Here is a 23,818-nt window from a genome sequence, read left to right as displayed (position 1 = left end):
CATAATAATTGTTAATACTGTACACATGAACTATAAAATAATTAGGAAAAAAAGCTGTTTAGAATACTTTTAGATGAAGTATAGCATGTTATGCCATGCCAACTATGGATATGACATTGATGTCAGATATTGACAAATGAGTTGTTCTCTCTCTTATTAGGAGAATCTTGGGGTGTCTTCTCTGCATTTTATCATGCAGTGGTTCCTCACTCTCTTCACCTCTCTGCCATGCTGGGACTCGGTGTTGGCTGTCTGGGATCTTATCATGCTGCATGGTATTTGACCTTTTTTTTTTTTTTAATTTTTTTTTTTTTTTGCTTGTTTGTCCTAGAATAACAACAGCTCAAGTGTCACAAGGGAGCTAAAATTTGTCAAACTAATTTCTGTAAACCTTTCTTTTTTAAAACATGGCTATGTTTTAAGCCATTTCAAGTTCACTTGTCCTATTTGGGGCGACTGGAGGCAATTGTAATTTTTTTTTTTTTTTTTACATGAACAAAAACTACAAATCTACCTGTCATCGTTTGTTTTCAGAAACATCAATTTATCATAAAAAAAACTGATTTATCATGAGATAAATACAAACTAATTTTAGTAGCGACCCTGATTCAAAGGCATCAAAACTAAAAAGAAACTATTACACTTTTTCTCAGGCAGAGAGGAAACTTTACTGAGCATGTGTTAAATAGGTGTCATCACTCTTATGATGTGTTGCATTTGCCCCGTTAGAATTGCTTCTGGTCACCCCAATATACCGATGTAATTCAAATTACTCTTATCTTTTTTTTTTTATCTTTTTGTTGCTCTGTTGTTGGTACTCTCTGCAGGGCTGCAGGCTGTGTTTCGCACGGGCCTCACCATCGTCCTGCTCTTGGAGTCTCGTATCATGAACATGAGTGAGGAGGCCACAGTGCTGCCTGTTCTGCTGCGAGTGCCTGTGGACATGTGAGTTTCTAGCTTGTTGCATTGACAGTCAATTAAACAGAAACCAGTAATTACTCTTTAATAAGTATTTATAGAACTTGATGCCATTGTTCATTAATGTTTGCAAAAACTACTTTGAAATAATCTAAGTCAGGAAAGTTGTTGCATTTTCCAGTTTAACATCAGCTGTATTCAGAGATGGTTATGCTTTAAATAGAAGCATAGTATTTTTATTAGAAAAATAATAGTGTTGCACTAGTATAGAAATTTTGGTGGGTACCAAAATTTGTATAGCTAATAATGTGTTTAATATTTAAACCAATATCATGGCCAATATTCTACTTTTTAAGTAGGGTTTAAACTAAAACGACTTCTATTTATAATTTTATATTCTGTTGGTGAAATTAGACATCAAAATATAATATAAAGTAGCAAAGATGTTTTGAAACTGTTTGATATAATAAAAGTTACAAAGTATAAGAAAGAGCTGATACTTAAAAAAAAATATAAAGCCCTCATATTGTCTGCTTTTAATACTGCCGAATAAGATGGATGCCATAAATGTTTTTTTTAAGTTAATGTAAAATGAAATGAATTGTTATAGTTATACAGAATTAATAAAGCTAATATTGGCTGATACTGATTTTCTTTTTACCAATATATCATACAACCTTGAAGAAATAAAAACACTTGTTTACTGAGGAAATAAAGAAAGCCTATGAGGTGTCTGCTTTCATGTAGACTCAAACTTCAAGCAGAAATGGGCAGCACTCATTTTTATAGTGGATATGTTTTTGTTGATTTTACAGTCACCATGGCAACATGGCCATGAGCACTATAAGGCAGTGACCCGAAAGGCCTTCATTAGCACTGCAGAAATCTCAGCTGCCACAAGTTACTGTATAGAGGACACAAAGTACCAAAGACACAAGAAGCCACCCCATATTGTTTAGTTGGAAACTTGTTTCTATGGCCTCCATTGCTTCAATAGGTGTGCGTTGTTATGGCAACAGTGTCATGCAACTCTTTAAACTCTTGTAATGTGATCTAAACTTCCTTTATATGCATATGTGCAAATAAAGCTCACCTTTGCATATAAATCCTATATTAACATAATAAAAAAATATTTGTTGTGGCCTATTAAAAGATGGTCATGCCCATGTAGTGCCCAATGCACTTTGTCAGGCACTTTACAGGATTATAAGAGCAAATGAAGCCATTTGCTGGATTCAAAGGGATATTTGGCATTGACATGTAGATAGCAGTCAGCACAAAGCTCCTACACATCAGGGAAAGGGTTCACGTTGCTCGCCTGGCACAACGTCAGTGCTAGCAAGGTCAAGTCTAAATGCTCCCCTCTGATTCAAAGTATCAGAGTTTTGCTTGCCGGAGAACTGAGCCGTCTGAGAGCGAGTTGGCCTCCTTGCTTAAGAGGCCAAAGAGGGAGTAAAGAAAGAGGAGAAAAATAAGAAACAAGTAGATTTTCCTTAAAACTCTTAAAGTCCATGCAGAAAGATAAACTTAAACCACCCAAACATGGTTTGCTGATTGTAGTTAATTTAACTGGTCTTGTTTTACCCTGTCCAAGATGGTTTTCTGCAGGTCGACCAGCTGACAAGTGCCCAAAATCCCTCAAAGACCATCAAAATAGACCAGCCTGAGCAATGAAAACCAGCCTGGTTGCCACTTAAGACCAGCAAATCACCTTAGGCTGGTTTAAGCTGTTTTTTTCAGCAGGGATGACAGACTCCTTGCCTGACCAGTTGACAAGTGCCCAGAACCCCTCTAAGACCATCAAACCAAACCAGCCTGAGTAGTGAAAACAAATCTTTTTTTTTTTTTTTTTCAATTAGGATGATGGACCCCCAAATTCCTGTCTGCCTCGTTCACTCTCAGGTCTTTAAAATCCCATTTTTATGACTCATGTCAAGTGGTGGTTATATAATCTTTAAATCAGGGAGACTGTTGACGTCACAGCTAGGTGGCCTTTTGGTATCCACGATGACGTGGTTGTCCTTCAACTGTCATCAGAGATTGTGTGAACAATATCTGTACTTCATAAAAGGATCGGGATGTCCTTGCATTCTTTTACAATTCACACCCCCTCCTCCCATTCAGTCCGGTTGATGTGTTGCCCATCGCAAAGCCTTAACAGATTGTTCGTTTGCTGTCTATAACTGACAAGGCTACTTGAAGACACCCCCACACATGTGTTTCTTCAAATCGCTTAACTCACTGTGACATTAAGCAAAAGCAAGGTTTACCTCTGCTAGGGGGAGGGTTTCACAAAAACTAACCTTTTTTTTTTTTTTAATAGCGAGGGAAAAGAAGTGTCCTTTTTTCTTGTCAGATGTAGGTTCTACTGGTTGTTTAGATCAGTGTTACTATCAGAAATAATGAATAATATTTTCTTTAGTTAATTAATATTTAAATTAAATAATAGAATCTAACTCATTAAAACCTCACACTGCGCACCATTAAATGTAGTGCGCCACGTTCAGCGGGTTTGGTTATTAGCAATTATCATTATCAAAGACAATTATTAATTATTAAAATCAATAGAACATTGATGAGAATCAATGTTATCTTTTTTAATCCTTTAAATCAACAATTATCAAAGATAATCATTAATTATTAACATCGACGAAACATTAATTAAAATTAACAGTAGCTTATTGATCCTTCAAATTCAACAATTATCAAAGATAATTATCAATAATCAATAGAATATTAATAAGGATTAATATCGCCGGGGCACCACCCTGGAATCAGGGACTAATAACCAGGTAGTATAACAGTCTCAATATTAGATTGTTCTCTTTGGAAAATCGACATCCGAAGAATATCGACCTTCGAAAAGAAACAATGAAGGCTTGTATCCGAGCACTGGCATCCCCTGTCAGCATTTGACACAGGTGTATGCAAAACAAACCAAAACACTTCTCTTTGAAATATAACAAAGTTTATTTATGCAGTAATATCAATTAATAATCAATACAATGCAGTCAATAAACTTACAACTACAAAATAAACAGTGACATGATTAGATATGGTAACCAAAATAAGCCTATAACACATGAGAGGAAGGTAGGTGTGTGTGTGTGTGTGTGTGTGTGTGTTTGAGGTGTGACACGCACAAAACGGCGGACGTGACCCTTGTGGAGAGTACGTCACGCGAGATTTCCGGCCAGAGAATATGGCCGCGAATGTGGGTGGAGAGAAGCCGGTCAGTGGCGTCTGCCCGTTTACCGCATGTCTCCACTTGTACGATAACTTAGGGACAAAGCTGAGCTTTATCACAAAGTTATCTACTAGCCAAAAGTGTGTGCGAGAATGTTTGTGAGGAGTCGCGTGTGTGTGTGGTTAGTACGAGAAAGAGAGAATAAAGTGGCGGCACCAAAGCCGGTTTCGCGATCGTGGGAGAGAAAGCAGCTGTTAGTTTATCACTCAGAGACGCGGTGGACGGCTCGAAAACCGTCCCGCGGTCTTTAATTCTTTAATTGATAAACTCAGTGTGCCGGTCTCACCCGCGATGGCGGAAATACACAACAGTCCAATGTGGTTGGACTACAACACAGCAGATCTCATTCATGATAACAGTACATTACAGTAATACCTTGAGTATTACTAGCAGCAATGAGCGGACTCGGTGGTCCGTAAACTGTACAAGCAATAACCTTGATACACAAGAATAAAACACTATAATATTCTATCTCTGCCCAGACGTAAACCTCTTACTTGAATCGTATGAGGACGCAGACGAATGTGTGTTCATCCGTCCTTTAACTCCGACTCGGTTCCTCGAGGCTCGGGTGATGACGGGAGGCCGTTTCCTCGCTCTGTCGGCGGGCGGTACAGCTGCTGATTCTCGGCGGGCTGGCGGAGAAATCAGCGACGTCGACTTGATTGAAGAGGGAAGAGAAATCTTTTTTTTTTTTTTTTCCACTTCTGTAGGCAAACGGATGAAGATGCGGATTGCTCGGTGATCTCCTTCGGATCCGATAGAGTGTTCGGTGGAACACAGAGTAATCTCAACTCGTCCAGCGAGATGGAGATTGTATGGCCACAGTTTCAAGTCGTACGTTACTTCCTTGTGCCACGAGGCTACACCTGAGAGCAGCGATGAGCTGCGTCTACGCACAGCGAGCAAAGTTGCTGGAAGCAAATCCCGGAAGGATCTCAGAGTTATTTCTACTCCCGATGACGTCATGGTTGAGGGGCGTTCTGTCGTGTGCCTCATCCAATAGGAGTTGAGAGTTCGATCCTTTAGTGAGCAAGGCTTCATGGGATTTGTAGTCTGTTTTGGACTCCCTTTGTTTGATTTTGGCACGGTTTTTATCAGTAAGATTTATGACTGTGTCTGTGGGCCTCAGTCAGGCTTTTACGACTGTTAGGCCTACCTGAATACATGAGGCCCAACACAAATATCTGCCTTTTTCATTGGTTGTTTGTTATCTGCTGTTTGATCCAAAGGTCTTCAATCTTAATATTTTGAAGCAATAGATTTTTAATAACAGTATGTCACAGGTCAGATTTGCTAATTGCTGGACTAGATAATACTTCAATATTTTAAGTTGATGTGAAATCAAAATTTACATTATTTACATTCCTCAAATTTTTTTGGTCATATTGTGCACAATTCATGTGCCAGTTATTCCTGCCCCCAAAAAAATGTAATAACTTGCTCCACCTCTGAGACTAATTTCTTTTACGTCTGACATCACCTAGGTCACGCAAGCTATTGCTTAATGTTAATCAATAGCCAAATACCTATGTCGGCATTGTTTTACTGTAGCTAAAGAAGCCTTTCTAAAGTCTTGTCAATAGTTAATCCAGCATTAAATTAAACTGCTTAAAATGTTGTTAAGGTAATGGCAATAACACCAAATAAAGATAGATTAATAAAATAAATGTAATCATTGAGATTTTTCTTTCTCATTGAATATTCGGTTTCACTCTGAAATACATCACATTACGGAAGTAAAATGTGTGGTTCTGGTTTGCTTCCTTCATGAATACTCCTTCAGAAATGTTATAATTGAAATGATCTCTTTCTATTTTAGTTCTACAGCTAAATTAATAAGCACGATGTTGCCAATTTTTTTTTTTTTTTTGAAGTGTTCAGTTGGGATGCTCTGACAGATTGGCCACCAATCGGTATCGGCCGATATTCACGTCCTATGTCCAATTTGGCCGATCGCTCATGTCGCAAAAGACACGCGGCTCCTTTAAGACTTGAGCAGCACTGTCATGGCATCACGGAATGTGGGGAATACTGGGATAGTGTTGTAAGAAAACAAACTTGATTCAGCAGTTAAAACGATACAGTGGGAAAGGTATGGCAAATACGAAAAATGTGTACTGTACTGTTAAAGTGGCGTTTCACACGTGACAGGGCAAAGGGAAAACTGCGTAAGCTGTGAAACGGTCCTTATTATTGTTCATCCTTTCATCTCTTGCAATTAATACAATCATCCAACTAAATGAAGAGGCAGGGAAGGAATTTATAAATATAATAATTCTTTATACAATATTACGCTACAACAATATAATATATTTAAAATATTGCAAAAATTAAATAGAAATAAAATAAGGAATAATAATAATTATATGACTGAATGACAATGAATCAATAACTAAAAATATCACATTAAGTTTAATTGCACCTATGGGTTATCAGTTTGTCTTCAGTTAGGCACCAAGCTTAATTTTTTATAAAGCTATATATCTATTTTGTTAGCCTATACTTTTTTTAAAAGTCATATTGAAAAAGCTTTTTTAAAAAGCCTTTTAAACTTTTTTGTCAGCAAAAACTAGGCAAAGTGATATTACTGGAAAGAGGAAAGTTAAATGAATAGTGACAGTGTGCAGAAAGCTTACATATAGTCAGTTATGACAGAGATCTTGATAAAAGGTGAAATGATTGGTATCAGCTGTAAAAATCCTGATCGTGCATCTGTGCTGCAGATTTCCATAGAATTCAAAACAGTAGCTCACAAAGTTCAACAAACTTCTACTCTTGCATATTTGTCTATTAAATATTTTGTTTGTTATAATTTAATAATGCTTTCAGGTACCAATAAGTGTGGCATAGTCTCAGCTCCATTTAAAGTGTTTTACCACATTGAAACCCAATTCAAAGAATTCCAACAATTTTCCCCACACAATCAGCGCAGAAAATATGAAAAAAAGTGTGCCAATTCCGTGTCTGCCTAAATATAAGTCCTTTCTTGTTATGTACACAAAATTAGTCAAAGTAAATGCTTCAAACTTTGTGTGCACCTTCAGCTCTCAACATCGTGTCCTGATCCCAGCACTGTGGAACACTGAAGTTCAGGAATGGGAAATAAACTGCATGAACAGCCTGGTTTTGGAGGAGACCAGAGGCGGACAAGACACAGGTAAACACATTCCCACAATCCCACTGAAAACATCCGAGCATGCAAGGACAGCTTACAACATTTCAGTCCATTTTAACAATGAACACTTGTTCTCCAAGCACTCCAAGCCCAGGCCCAACCAAACATGTGCAGACATTCCAGCCTTCCTTACATAAAACCTCCTCTTTGTCCTTCTTGTTTGTTTAGTGTACATTTGAGCCCACCTTCAGTACAGTATATTGTCCCATGTGCTTCAACAGTCTACTGTGCTGTAAGCAAGATGCTGAGTTCAGGACTGAAGGTCAAGTGTAATGGGCTGACAGAGACACCCGAGAGAGCCCGACTAGTGACTCAATCTCTTTGGTCATCAGCGGCCCCTAGGGGACCAATGACAGGGATGCTTTTGATTGGCTGAGCCCATAAGTGGTGGCTTTATGGGAACAAAATGTCAGCCGCATCTCATGTTAGACTCAGGGGAGGATGTCGTGCCCAAATGTACAAAGCACATTTAAGTGTGCTCAAGCTGGATGCTATCATTGAGATCAGTAACAACAGGCCAAAGCAAACTGACCTTGTGTACTAATGGGGGTTTCAGTGTGTTTCCATAGTAGTGGTTTATATCAGCCCCAGTCTTTTGTACTCTTCAAAAATTTGTTTGCCTAGTTGATTTTTGTTCCATTATGTATGCTGGTGTGAGTATTGTATTTGTGTTCTTATGTTTTTCAGCCAGTATGTTTACATGCACTTTAAAAGTTCAATTTTGAGGTGGCCCAAAACAACAATTCGAAATGTCATGTAAACGCTTTAGTCCGACTAAAATTGAAAGTCGGACTAACAGAATTAGACAATATGCTTCGAAAGAAAGGTGACACCCAGTCAAACCCAGAAGTCGAACGCAACACAAACAAAGTTGAGGTGTAATGGCGAACGCTAGGAATTTTCATTTTTTGAACAAATGTGGAAACGGCATTCATGTTGTTGCAGCTGAAGGAGCTGAACATTCTATAATATATATGGGAAGACGAAAAACAAGAAACAGCAAACTTTAAAAAAAAATAAGTTTCCAAAAAGCTAAAAGAAGTGTGCTTCATGTTAAAGGTCAACCAGAAAACCTCTACGTCACTTCCCCAGCTGACAACCTAATATAATGGCATTATACTGCCATAAATCAGAGCGCATTACTGACACTCGCACGCGATTCATTTTAGCCGCGAGAGGAAATGGGAAGAACCCCGCCCGTGAGTTCATTTATCTTTCTTGCACAGTCAGCCGGTTTCTTGCGCGTGAGAGCTTGTATTGTATGCGCAGGAGATGTCACGCATGCGAGGGTTTAAAATGAGCTTGCGAGTTCTTCCTGTTTTCTTGCACGGCTGAAATGCATCACGTGCAAACGTCAATAATGCGCTTCTCTTTATAGCATTAAAATTACACCATAATCTTCCTTCAAATAGTGTGTTTCTGCGCATGAATAGTTTTGGTGGTAAATCCAAAGGCACTAAAACAGACTGGCATCATCTTATGTGTTTTGTATTGTTCTCATTTTTTTTTTTACTTGAGTCAATTTCCATTAAGTTATATACTAAATAGACATTACCGGTCAAAAGTTTAGGGTCACTTACTTATTCTTTATTTTTATTTTTTTTAATTTTTTTCACATTTTAGAATAATAGTAAAGTCATCTAAACTATGTAATAACAGAAATGGAACTGGGAATTATGTTTTGACTATAAAAATCCAAAATAAATCAAAACTATGTTATATTTTAGCATCTTCAAAGTAGCCACACTTTGCCTAGAATTTGCAGACAAATACTCTTGACATTTTCTCAACCAACTTCTTGAGGTATCAACCTGGGATGCTTTTTAAACAGTATTGAAGGAGTTCCCATCTATGCCTGGCACTTATTGGCTTCTTTTCTTAATTATTCGGTCAAAGTCATCCATTTCGAAAAACTTTTTTTTTTTTTTTTTTTAAATACAATTTTAGTTTTGTAATGAAATCAATATGTTGGCACAATTATATTTTTGTCTACAAAACTCGTTTGAAACATTTAAGAATACGTCTTCAGATCAAAAGGTTTTTAAGATCATGAGAAACATTTCAGTCAAGTGACCCCAAACTTTTGAACAGCAGTGTATATAATTATATAATATAATTATACTAAATTATGAAAATTGGGAACTTTATACAACACTTAATATTTTCTCTTTTTTTTTTTTCTCTTTTTCACATCAGTCTTCTTAAAAGAGTGTTCACGCTTTCTGGCCAGTACCGTGTGAGTTGATCTCTTGTTTTTTTCATAACCAACCCTCCCTTGAGATGTGAACTTACATTACAACACTTCAGGGCTACACTCTGTGAATTCCCAGTGAAAAAATACTCAACCATATACTCTTCATGTCCGCCCCCACACAAGGATCATCAAGTTTCTCTGTTTACTTGCAGTCCCCTGACATTTCTTTTGTTGTCTCTTGGAGTGTCCTCATTCAAAGCTTCTGGTTTATTTAAAGGGATAGTTCACCCAAAAATGAAAGCACTGTCATTATATACTCAACCTCATTTTAAATGTTTTGAGTGAACTATTTCTTTAAATTCTGACTTCACTTTTTTCAGGTGATTTACTATAGCGCTAACACAATTTCGACAGAATGCTGTGCGGTGAGCACTTCTCTGTCTGGCGGCAATGACTCATTGGCTTTTAACGCTGGAGAAATGCCCCGAGGGTGCTTGTGTGCACCAGGGCTGTTTTTTTGGGGGGCCCTGGTGTAAAGCTAATTGAAAGGCTCAGTAGTGAGATTTTCAGTGTGAATCTGGCATCCAAAGATCTGTGAGACATTGTGAGTCATACATAGTGCTGTCAGCCCTTTCTGGTCCCCATTTAACAAGGTAATGAGTACTGACTCATAGAGCCTTCACTCACTGCACCTGAGCTTTTATGGAAAGTGTTTCTCTCAGAGAAACACCTGGATGTCAGGAAGCCACCAAAAGACCACAGCTGACTTAATGTTGACAGAAGAGTTTTTTAGTGGTCTGTATTGTATCTTTAAATTATAGTTTTTGTTTCTCTGGGTTTATCAACCTGTCTCTGACTTCATACTGGCCTTAAGGTATTTGCTGCTGATTTTAAACAATAAGGATTATGACTTCATTAGATCATATTATCTGATTTTTAATAAACAGAGATAGAGAGAGAATTTCTTTAGAAATAAAACATTTCATAAGGAATACTGCAGCAATTTAATTTACTTTCAACGAATATGGTACAAAATATGGCTTTTTAAAATAAGAAAACAATGTCTTTTTTTAAGCAAATGGTTGCTTTTAGCAAAGAGGTGCTTAACCTTCAGAAAATTGATCATTAACCTCTAGAGGTAAAATTATATGGGTATTTTAATTTATAAAATAAAAATATTAGAATTAAGTTAAAAAGAATTAAATAAAAGAATTTAAAAAAAAACTAGGCCTGTGTGTGTGTGTGTGTGTGTGTATATATATATATATATATATATATATATATATATATATATATATATATATATATATTTTTTTTTTTTTTTTTTTTTTTTTACTAATTAATCCCCCAGTTTTCTGTGATTAATCTGATTAATCATGGTACATCATACATTAAAATAAACATTAAAATACAATCAAATATATTTACTTTATACGTTGTCTCGAACTTGCAGGAAATTGATTAGTCATCATTTATTTTAATTATTATAACGTACGTTTAAATGTTCAGTTTTTTTGAGGATAGAGTTAAATTAGACACATTTTTGCAGGTAGAAATCTTTGATACTTGCATATGTTTGCATGCCATAAATTCAGTTGACATGCTGACATTAAAAGTTTGGCAGAATCTTCTGCCGTTATTCAGTAAACTTTTTTTTAATTATAAGGATCATATCAAACTTTATTGGCAACTTAAGTGTACATTTCCAATGTTTAATTAGACACTATACATACAGATACAAATTAAATTGAATTAAGTTTTAAATCTTAAAACTATTATTTTCTCTGGTTGCCGTTCAGTCTCTATTGCGCAAACGCTGGGTTTCTCTCATGTGGTTTTGCTTTTGACACTGGTTCAGATGACAGCTAGCCCATATCAGTAGATCCGCTCCGGTGTTTATTATGCCCATGACATGCATCCCACGTAATGGACAAGCATTCAGTGCTCCGCACAATACCATTTTGTGGTAGGATGTGCAGTCAAGTCAAGTGTGTACCTCCTGGAAATGTATATACAGTTGAAGTCAGAAGTTTACATACACTTAGGTTGAAGTCATTAAACCTAATTTTTTAACCACTCCACAGATTTCATATTAGCAAATAGTAGCATATAGTTTTGGCAAGTCCTTTAGGACATCTACTTTGTGCATGACACATGTAATTTTTCCAACAATTGTTTACAGACAGATTGTTTCACTTTTAATTGACTATATCACTATTCCAGTGGGTCAGAATTTTACATGCACTAAGTTAACTGTGTTTTAAGCAGCTTGGAAAATTCCAGAAAATTATGTCAAGCCTTTAGGCAATTAGCCAATTGGCTCCTGGTAGGCTAATTGGAGTCAGTTGGAGGTGTACCTGTGGATGTATTTTAAGGCCTACCTTCAAACTCAGTGCCTCTTTGCTTCACATCATGGGAAAATCAAAAGAAATCAGCCAAGACCTCAGAAAAAAATGGCGGACCTCCGCAAGTCTTGTTCACCCTTGGGAGCAATTTCCAAACGCCTGAAGGTACCACGTTCATCTGTACAAACAACAGTATGCAAGTATATACAACACGTTCATCTGTACAAACAACAGTATGCAAGTATATACAACATAGGACCACACAGCCATCATACCGCTCAAGAAGGTGACTCATTCTGTCACGTAGTTTGAAATTTAGTTTGGTGCAAAAAGTGCAAATCAATCCCAGAACAACAGCAATGGACCTTGTGAAGATGCTGGAGGAAACAGGTAGACAAGTATCTATATCCACAGTAAAACGAGTCCTATATCGACATAACCTGAAAGGCTGCTCAGCAAGGAAGAAGACAATGCTCCAATACTGCCATAAAAAAGCCAGACTACAGTTTGCAAGTGCACAGGGGGACAAAGAACTTACTTTCTGGAGAAATGTCTTCTGGTCTAATGAAACAAAAATGTAAGTGCTTGGCCATAATGACCATCGTTATGTTTGGAGGAAAAAGGGTGAGGCTTGAAAGCCGAAGAACACTATCCCAACCGTGAAGCATGGGGGTGGCAGCATCATGTTGTGGGGTTGCTTTGCTGCAGAAGGGACCGGTGCACTTCACAAAATAGATGGCATCGTGAGGAAGGAAATGTATGTGGATATATTGAAGCAACATCTCAAGACATCAGCCAGGAAGTTAAATCTTGGTCGCAAATGGGTCTTCCAAATGGACAATGACCCAAAGCATACCTTCAAAGTTGTGGCAAAATGGCTTAAGGACAACAAATTCAAGGTATTGGAGTGGCCATCACAAAGCCCTGACCTCAATCCGATGGAAAATTTGTGGGCAGAATTGAAAAGGCGTGTGCGATCAAGGAGGCCTACAAACCTGACTCGGTTACACCAGTTCTGTCTGGAGGAATGGTCCAAAATTCCAGCAACTTATTGTGAGAAGCTTGTGGAAGGCTACCCAAAATGTTTGACCCAAGTTAAACAATTTAAAGGCAATGCTGCCAAATACTAACAAAGTGAATGTAAACCTCTGACCCACTGGTAATGCGATGAAAGAAAGAAAAAAGCTGAAATAAATCATTCTCTCTACTATTATTCTGACATTTCACATTCTTAAAATAAAGTAGTGATCCTAACTGACCTAAGACAGGGAAGGTTTTCTACAGTCAAATGTCAGAAATTGTGAAAAGCTGAGTTTAAATGTATTTGGCTAAGATGTATGTAAACTTCTGATTTCAACGTTATGGCAGTTTTATCCATGGGAAGTGGGGAATAAAATGAGTGAAGTGGAAGTGAAAAAAAAAATGGGATACTGCAGTGTAAGTGTGTTGTTTTTTTGTTGTTTTTTTTGTTTTTTTGTTTTTTTACTGCATTACATTTTAACATTAAACAGTCAGCTGTTAATTGTAGAAGTTAATGTGCTTAATTTCCCAGCCCTAAAAAAAAAAAAAACCCTGTACACCAGAATAGGTAACAGAACTGAAATAACTCAGTAGGGTATAGTTAGTTTGGGACCAAATGTAGTTGGGAAGAATTGTTGTATTTGACAAACTCATATTTCCCATAGATTAAAGAGAGCATTTGTTTGATTACTTTTTTTTACCATAACTTGGGTTAAATGGTTAAATGTAATTCAGTTTGTCGAATGTTAACTGTAATTTGTGTAAAAAAAAAAAAATGAAAATTGAATGAAGTTATTTACCTCTCTGATTGATTCAGCTCTAAAACTCTGATTTATTAAAAATGGAATGTCATGTTGTCTATAAATTGTTATTTTGGTCCTATTGGTTAATGATTATTTAAAAGATGATTACTACACTCAAAGAAAGCTTTTAAATGGCTTTTCGTCTAGTCGATATAGTGGTTGTTCTTTCAACATTTAGAGAAACTTTAATTCGGATCTGCATTTGAAACTCATTTGAAGCTTAGAAGAACAGATCAGTTTGTCATTGCACATATATTGCTATCTATAAACCGCAGATGATTGCTGTATAGGCTCCCATGAGGATATGAGATGGAAAAAAGCCTCTGTGTTTGAAGCATAGAGAACAGCATTGTATTTTGTTTGTGAGCATGTTGGCAGAATCCTGAGGCCTGCTGCTATCTCAGCGCTACAGTGTCATTGAGCTGCTGCATGTCTTTTTCTTTCTCCATTCCTGCTGCAGTGACTCCGCTGCTTTCTACAGGTTAAATGAAGTGTCTCAACACTTGTCCAGTTATGATGGTAAGGCTTTCAATCTTCGTGTTTACCGAACTGCTGTAAATGAAAGGAGCAAATGTATTGCTTCCTGCTGCAGGTTACGCCTTTAGACATGCTCTTACAATCGAAAAGCTTGTTAAAACGGACTGCAAAATTGGCTGCATAGATATAGACATGGGCATTTTGGTAATTTTGTTTCCAGATATATCAACTCAAAGATAGTCAATAATTGACCAACAGTTTAATTTTTGGTCAATGTAAAGATTAGACATGTTTGGCCATTTTTATGACATGACTATTTAAATTTTTTTCAACTTTTAAAAAATTGCTTGAGACCCCTGCATTATGATCCATTCAGTTGCATTCCATATAGCTTTATGTGACAGGAAGAACACTTCCTATGTATACTGCTATTCCTGTCCAAACTGTCGCTGCCCAGACTTAGGTCCTGATTTACTAATGGTTTGCATGTATAGAAACACATGCAAGCTTGATAGCACATGCTGTTCTACTAACGTAGTCTTCTGAGGATTGCATCTTTCAGATCGGCAAAATAGCACATCTTGGCAATTTTTGCATTTCCCCAAATTAATAAAAAATTTAGAGGCATGCATTAATGTGATATTAAACTACTTCTCTTGTAATTTTAATTATTGTAATTATTTTAAAGCATGAAAACATAACTGATTATCATAAAACTTGTATAACTCTTAAGAAAAATATTGTTATATTTCAGTGTTGTAAACATTGATTTTAACAATTGAATTGCTCGTAACTGGTGGCTTTCTTCGTGTCTCTCTTTTGTGCTTCTCTCCTACAGCGTGCTGCACTCTGCATCATATTTGAACCATGGTAAAGATTGTGGTTTGAAATTGAGATTTTAAGTATACATCCATAATGAGATGCTAACAGGTAAATAATACAGTATTTTCTTTTTGAATTATGGTGTTTTTGTCAGGTGATCAGGTGATTTTGTCTTCCACAATTTTCTGAAAAGTTTCAAAAGAAGCGTCAAACTCGGGTATTCTGATCAACTGCTCTTACAACTTATTGCTAAATAGCAGAGGCTTTATGATGATTTCATATAATCATATAAATAAAATAGGCCTGTGAATCGATATTTTTTTAAATGAAAAAAATAGTTTTCTGTGATATCGCAATTAATCAGTATATTGTACATTTTTTTTTATTTTTTTTTATATTATCACAAATATTTACTTAATACTTTGTCTCAAAGAATTTGCAAGAAATTGGTTAGTCATCGTTTATTTTAATTATTGAATTATTTTTATTATTTTCTCTGGATATTTTCATTGTTCAGATAACAGTGGGTGAGCATTTTTGGGCCATAATAAAAATAATTTCCACACTTGGCTCCCCACTTGCATGTGAAGTCTCCATTCTTCATACAGTAAATCTGCTTGCGTGTTTATTATGCCCAGGACATACATTGTGCATAATGAATATGCGTGCACTGCTCCACCCAATCAGTTTCTGTGCTAGGATGTGCAGTCGAGTAAAGCATGTACCTCCTGGAAATTTATATATGCCAATTATAGCCACAGAAAAATGGAAAAAACATTAGTATAGTTTAAGGAAGTGAAAAAAAAAAAACACTAGATACTGCATTAATTGTGTTAATTGATGCGTTCAACAGTCAACTGTTCATCGCAGAAATTTACGTGTTAAATTTCCCAAGCCTACAATAAATACAGTATATAAATATGCTATTTATTGAGGTTTTTATAGTAAGTGAGCTGCATAGTTACATTTGGTACAATTACCTCTTACAAAAGCCTCCTTTTGGAGGGTCTGTCCAACGTAATTGCACGTGTGGGTATTTACACAATTATTCTTAGTAAATCATTTGCAAAACACCCACTAAGCACACATGCAATTTGATAGATTAGTACCCTTTATGTGGGATCTTGGTAAATCAAGGTCGTAAAGTCACTGTATACAGTGATAACGTAAATTGCTTTCTGTTGGACCGCAAAACCCCTTTTTCGCTTGTTTGCATGTAGTTGTTACCGGATTTCGATCAATGTAAAATGTTTTGAAAAGTTGAAATAGGTCACGAAATTGTGTTTTTATAATAGTTAATTGCTGTCACTTTTGAATGCTCGAGTGCATGTGTACTTGTGCCCATTCTTTTTTTGACATCAGAACCGTGGCCTAGTAGTAGTGGTGCACCAATCAGGAAATTTGAAAACGATAATGATCAGCAACATTTTAACACTGTGACTGGCCGATACTGATCCCATTACCGCTATTTTTTTTTATTTTTTTATTTTATTTTATTTTTATTTATTTTTTTACAGTGCCCCCTGCCACACTTTTACAAGTTATATGCTACAGTTATATGTTTATGCCCCAAACTGTAAAATTATATTTAATTTACATTAATTGTGAAATACTAACATTTCTTTGAATTGAAAACATTTATGAATAGTTTAAAAGAGCATTAACATACTGGCAGCCAGTAAGAGATATATCCACTTAAACACCAAAACTGCTCCAGTGTAAAATCATTAGTATTTTTGTTAACCATCTTTGGCATTATGTTGCAACACAAATCACTAATTATTAAGTAACTGCGTGAAGACACCGTTATTGAAGGTAAAACTGTTATTGCTGTTACTAGTGGAATTGTAACAAACAAATAACTTTAAATTGGGTTCTCACAAAATAGTGCTGGGATGAGTGACTAATGGGAAATTGAGAGCACCTGAGAGTCAAAAATTTGTCATGAATTTAAAACTAAGTGACACTAGGTGGGTTTCCATCCAACAATTTTTATGCGCATTTTGAAATTACGCATAAGAATTCCTGATTGGAAACTCTTGATATGCGAATCAACATTCTTAATTCGCTTAAAATTTAATAAACTAGGAGGAGGCAGATTTTCTAGAGTTTCACATTAGTTCAAATGTGCATTAAGGTGATGGAAACAGTTTATTCGCAAAAGGATGACGTGTTTTGACCATTCATGCATGTGTTATGAGTCTGCGATGTGACTAGCCCACCGAAAGGTCCGACCTTGGCACAATTTAAATGTTCAATGTTCAGTTCTTTGGACATAGCGCTTGTCATTCGGAAGTGTTTAACCCACAACTGGTCGAAAAAGTGGGTCCTCACAATCCGCCAGAACACTTTTGAGAGTGGGCACTCCCAGGTATGCGGAGACTGGCGGTGTGTTATTTCAGCCCACATTATATCAGATATTACACTTATTCTGTGGTATCTCATGGATGCATTTAATAAAATGTGATACTTAGGGGCCTGGGTAGCTCTGCGAGTAAAGACGCTGACTACCACCCCTGGAGTCGTGATAAATAAAATGAGATACTTACTCCAATCTTGCAAATAAATCTGTCCCCAAAGCAGGGAGAGGTCAATGCACTTCAAAAATGCTAAACATTTTGGAAGCAAACCCAGCAACTGAGAGCACGCATAATCGCTCAAACTGTCTCTATCATTTCACTCATCGTCTGACATCACGTATACTCTAAATTGTATTTGCATATTAATTTGTTGTTTAATTGGTTTTAAAACAATATTTTTAAAACAAACCGACATTTTCATCTGAATTACAACATGTCTAAAAGTGTAAATTCACAAATGCTTAGAATTGCCAGTAATTCACCCACCAGTAAACACAATGTTATGCTTCTAGGGCTGAGCAAGTGCTCGTTCATTAGAGTAGCAGTGTGTGATTTTTTTTTTTTTTTTTTTTTTTTGTGTGTGCTGCAGTTAAAAAAAGATTGAATGGTGCATCCCTACCTAGTAGTTACCGCATGTATTCTGACACATTGAGCCTTGATACTCATGCTGTCGATGTATAAAAGTCTATGAATAAAAAAAGTCTCCATAGATTCTAATGCGTTTAGCTATGATTAAATACCTTCACAGCCTCAGAAGTTGGCATTGAAATGGTATTTGTTGCTTGATTATTTGACTCAACACTCCAAAAATTCTGACTGAAGAATTTACCTCAAAAGGTAAGCTTTATGAAATGGCCATCATAAACCATTTATGCTGCATTTTAGCTCTGAAATCTGCTTCTCTGGTCAGCTTTAAGAGCCGATGTGCCTTGCCAAACACAGTAGTCAGCCATTCCACCTCTAATCCTGTAAAATGAGCTGATTAAATTAGCCCTTCATAGTGTTTGACTGTTCTGTCCCTGAGCGTGTTCTGCTGAAGGCTGATATTTTCTGTAACCCGAGCGTTCCCTCGGAATGGTTTAATCAAATAACCACCCAGCATTTGTTCTGAAGATGCCAAATAGACAATGACCATGCAAGCCTTTCCATTCTGAGTGACACACAGTCAATGACTGCAAAGCAATGGCTCTTGGATTTAGTCAAAGGAGTTCAGGGTGGCTTAGACCTGGGCTTAGCCAGGTCAGAAAGGTGAAATTCTTACTCCCTTCTTGGGCTGAGTCTGTTGGCCATAACAGCTTTTAAATCCACTAATGACTGAAGATTTCCTGAATCCCCAATATTTAGCCATGCTTCATCAAGCTGACCTTCCATTTTGGACCATTTCATGTGTCATGGTCTGCTGAACATCTGTTTGCTGAGAGCAGTGGTTTAATTTTAGGTCAACTCTTGTAATTATAGGTTGTTGTTTCATGTGATGGACATTTTCAGACATGTCAGTACTGAATAGGCTTTGATTTCTCATGTTTTTAAGAAGGTTAAACCAGAGCCATTCTAAAATGGAGCGTACAAGGTTAGCATCAAAACACATAAAGCAGCGGTACACTGGTGAGGAGACGAGGCCTTTTTTTAAAACTTTTATGGATGTCTATAGAGGAGATGCTTCAGCGTGCTGAATAAACTGCTTTTGTGAGGAAACGGCTCACCACTGAATGGACTGCCTGTCAATTAATCTTCAACATGTTTTACACAAAAGTTTTACTGCGATAAAATTGCTGTTTTATAAGAGATGTTGGAGTAGAGAATGAAGTGACAGGTAGGACTCCTTTGCGGCATTAACACCATCCTACATAGATTTTTTTATTTACTGTCTCCAGCTCGCAAAAATTGCATCAATGAATTAAAATAAGTGTTTAGTATTAAAATATGATACATTTTGTACAAATATTGTATATTATCTAATAAAAATAAGATTCAACAATTAAATTAGACTTAAATAAATTGTAATTTAAAACTGTGTGCCCCATAATGCTGATATAAAACAATATATATATATTTTTTAAATAAAGACTCTCATGCTGAAATCTGCAGCAGCAAAAGTGCACTTTTTCCCTTTCAATGAAACATATTTCACAAACATTATGTTCCCAAAATACGTTAACTAACATAGCTATATCTCAAAATCTACCACAAGAAAAAGTGCAACGAAAACTGGAAAAAAAAAAAAAAACTGTCAAAACTCTGAACGTGGTCCATTGATGTCAGCCGTTATATGATTGGCCAGAGAAGACTTGCATGATCCAAGTTGACCATTACACTCTCTTCTCTACAATGGTAAAAGTGTGGAGGTTAATCTATGAATAGAATATCTCTGGTTAAACCTCTTACAAATGCTAAAGCTGAATGCAGTCCTCCAGTGGTTTCTATGTGGATTTGTGGTATTTAAATAATCTTGGGTAGTTTTATTTGAGAAGAAAATCTGGAAAAAACTTGAAAGTGAAGTGTTTGAGAACCTAATAATTTAAAAGCAAGAAAATCCACACTGCAAAGGAATTGATGGACATGCTACTTTGGACTTCTGTTGGTTTGTGCTGTTGTGACTCACATCCATTGTCATATATTTACAGTTGAAGTCAGACGTTTACATACACCTTAGCCAAATACATTTAAACTCAGTTTTTCACAATTCCAGAAATTTAATAGTAGAAAACATTCCCTGTCTTAGGTCAGTTAGGATCACTACTTTATTTTAAGAATGTGAAATGTCAGAAAAATAGTAGAGAATTATTTATTTCAGCTTTTATTTCGTTCACATTCCCAGTAGGTCAGAAGTTTACATCCATTTTGTTAGTATTTGGCAGCATTGCCTTTTAAATGGTGTATCTTGTGTCAAACATTTTGGGTAGCCTTTCACAAGCTCCTCACAATAAGTTGCTGGAATTTTGGCCCATTCCTCCAGACAGAACTGGTGTAACTGAGTCAGGTTTGTAGGCCTACTTGCTCGCACACGCTTTTTCAGTTCTGCCCACAAATTTTTGGATTGAGGTCAGGGCTTTGTGATGGCCACTCCAATACCTTGACTTTGTTGTCCTTAAGCCATTTTGCCACAACTTTGGAGGTACGCTTGGGGTCATTGTCCATTTGGAAGACCCATTTGCGACCAAGATTTAACTTGCTGGCTGATTTCTTGAGATGTTGCTTCAATATATCCACATCATTTTCCGTCCTCATGATGCCATCTAGTTTGTGAAGTGCACCAGTCCCTCCTGCAGCAATGCACCCTCACAACATGATGCTGCCACCCCCATGCTTCATGGTTGGGATTGTGTTCTTTGGCTTGCAAGCCTCACCCTCTTTCCTCCAAACATAACGATGGTCTTTATGGCCAAATAGTTAAATTTTTGTTTCATTAGACCAGAGGACATTTCTCCAAAAAGTAAGATCTTTGTCACCATGTGCACTTGCAAACTGTAGTCTGGCTTTTTTATGGCAGTTTTGGAGCATTGGCTTCTTCATTGCTGAGCAGCCTTGCAGGTTATGTCAATATAGGACTCATTTTACTGTGGAAATGGATACTTGTCTAACTGTTTCCTCCAGCATCTTCACAAGGTCCTTTGCTGTTGTTCTGGGATTGAACAACATTGCCTATATCAATATTTGCTGAGGAAAGCCCTCACATGAACATAATTTAAAGAGAAAATCATTAAATACACATTACAAAATTGCTTTAGAAGTCGATATATTGTTTGTTTTATTTTCATATCTTTGAACATAAGCCTGTCAGTGGCCTAGATTGTACAACAATCCATTTTGCAGTCGAGTTTGTCAATCTGTTCAAGGTAGACTACTTTCCGTTCACTCAAAATGCGTTCTTGCATTCTGTGGGCTATTTTTTTTTAATTGTTGGTCTATATACACATGCATCAGATGGATCTCCTTGACTGGTTCATTGCGTCTCGCTGTCTTTTGCTGAGTCTGGTACCACCGTGTCCAGCTAAAGGCTCGGGTATACTTTGGTTTTCTGTGTTATGGATCGGACCGTGCCCGGCCGACCGCGTTGCCTTTCAGAGTATACTCTTTTGACCACAAACGCGTTTGACACATCCGCACTACTGCTTTGTGATACTCTATTAGTACAGTCAATGCTCCGACAGTGCGCACAGACGAGGAATGTGCCCGCGGATCGAGAAAATTTGGACGAAATTTGCATCACGCATACTGTGTGCGGAGCGATCAGCAATACGGACAACAGGAGTATACAAAGTTCCACTCTGAAAAATGCAAAAACAAGTCCTTTGTGAATGGCTGTTTATTCATTTCATGTGCTGCCTTATCTTGGAAAGTGTCATTTGGGGTCAGGGAAAATATTAAATGTGTAATTAATATGTGTTTAATTACTTGTATTACGTTAATGCCTTAAATTGACAGCCTTAAGCCCAAAGTACACTTTCGTCATCAGCAGAGTGCCTGAGCACTGAACGCGTGTGGCCCGATTATTCTAATCGCATGTACTCTGGATGTGTATGCACCTGGAATTATTTGCACTAATTAGTGGGTCCACAAGGTGGCAACATCCACAGTTGAGCCGTTGCTATCACGAAAAAGTGCTAGAAGATGCCGCTAAACAACAAGTGACGAATGTGGAAACGACAACAGTGGATGTGGACATCAAGAGTGCATGTGTTAGGAGGTCAGGAGATACCTGAATTTGTAAAACTCGAGTCTGAAGGAATATAAAGACATATTTCTGGGTCTAAACTCTTGAAGAGAAATAATCCGGTGTCTCATAGCAGTCGTAGCGTGTAGCAACTGGCTGTGTATGCACGCACAGTCAAATGAAGTATACTTTGAAAGGCTAGCGTTCGACTAAGCGCTAAGCATTCACATTTAAACCAAAGTATACTTTGGGCTTTAATATAAATACAAATATACATAACTGTACAAATCTATTCATGTGAGTTTACAATCTGGAATAAAGCTGTTGTACTCTTCATAAATCATAAAACACAAAAAGAACCCAAAACAGGTAAGATTACAGACCGTTATTGTAATAGTTATTATAAGCCTATTGCTGGTTAATACAGCAAGATGAGAGAGAACCACCAGTGTGTGTCTGAGTACAGAAAAATAGAGCTGTGATGCCATCTCCTCACCTACTCCAGTGCAGTATTCTCCATGTTCTAAAAGTTCTAGATGAGTGTTTGGCACCAGTGGTGGCCCCTGACCTGGGATCAGGCTTAAAGTGCCATTAAAGGTTGAGTCTGAATCAGGGTGTGTGATGGAGTCAAAGCTCAATGTCAGCAGGTCAAAACTGAGCTCCTCCCATTCCCGGCTTGCCATATTGACACTCGAATCAACACTTGTACCACTTAAAATGGATTAAAAATACCAACTGTTCATACTCGGACACTGACTGAAGTTTTTAAAGTTGATCAGGAGACAGGACACCTTTTATACACTGCCAGTCAAAAGTTCGGACACACTTAACTGCAGTTGAATGATTCTTGGGAGCTTTAAAAAATTATCATTAAGTTATGTGCTTGAATGCTTGAAATTAGTTTGGTAGACAAATATCAATTGATGTTTTTAGCAAAGCTTTTTTTTTTCATAATTAGATAAATTGGACTATATAGTGAAGGAAAAGTAGCCAACAAGTGTCCCGCATACACGGGATTCATACAAGATTCAATATAATTATAAAAAACCTGCAGTCAATCCATTAGTTCATTAATACTTTTTTAAAGGAAACATCTGAAGCGGGCTGTACCCTCACTCCTCCACATCTGAATCTGTTTGCTTCATCTTTGAGTGCCATCCACTAATATCATGGTTATTGACTGAAATGAAAGACCATTATCATGTGGTTCTGCTTTGACCTGCCTTAGCAGTTTGATCTTGCAGTGATTTATCTTCCGAAGGGTTTGATAGATCATTATCTTTTAAAGATGAAAGCACAATGTTATGGTGGGCCTCCCTCCACAACTCCTCCTTTGTATCCCTCCGTAACCTTCATACCTTTCTCTGCAACAGCACCCTTTTAAAAACCAAAAACAGTGACATGTTATCTTTTTGCATGACACTTTTCTTGCCATCAAACAATGTGTGTCTGTGTGTGTGTATTTAGGAAATATCAGTTTAGGTTTCCAAACATTCCTTTTACAAATAGAAGTAGAACAAGGAGTCCTGCAACAGATGGCTTGGCCCGCACAGAGTCTGTATCTCAACATTATCGAATCAGTCTGAGATTACATGAAGAGGCAGAAGAAATTGAGTACCTAAGTACATAGAACTGTGGCAAGTTCTTTAAGACAGTGTTTCCCAACATTTTTTCTGGCACGACACACTTTTTACGACACAAATTCTACGGCACACCACTATCCCACATAGGCTAACCATTGTCAATATTTTTCCTTTTCAAGAACTTGTCCATGTTTTCTGTCATGTCTTAGTAGTGTGT

At 37.0% G+C, this 23,818-nt stretch overlaps 1 protein-coding gene across 2 annotated transcripts in view; it reads left to right on the top strand.

The window, feature by feature from the left end:
- si:ch211-266k8.4 (TBC1 domain family member 12) overlaps window positions 1-23,818 on the top strand; it is a 70,909-nt gene that overhangs the window by 5,959 nt on the left and 41,132 nt on the right. For both annotated transcript variants that reach the window (XM_051690236.1, XM_051690235.1), the window contains exons 8-10: window positions 161-275; window positions 828-945; window positions 7,213-7,325. In XM_051690236.1, the coding sequence (XP_051546196.1) occupies window positions 161-275; window positions 828-945; window positions 7,213-7,325 (346 nt within the window). The remainder of the gene's footprint in view (window positions 1-160; window positions 276-827; window positions 946-7,212; window positions 7,326-23,818) is intronic.

The sequence above is a fragment of the Myxocyprinus asiaticus genome, chromosome 46 (genome assembly GCF_019703515.2).
Source record: "Myxocyprinus asiaticus isolate MX2 ecotype Aquarium Trade chromosome 46, UBuf_Myxa_2, whole genome shotgun sequence".
In the NCBI taxonomy this organism is placed as follows: Eukaryota; Metazoa; Chordata; class Actinopteri; order Cypriniformes; family Catostomidae; genus Myxocyprinus; species Myxocyprinus asiaticus.
This window is presented reverse-complemented; position numbering and strand designations above follow the sequence as displayed.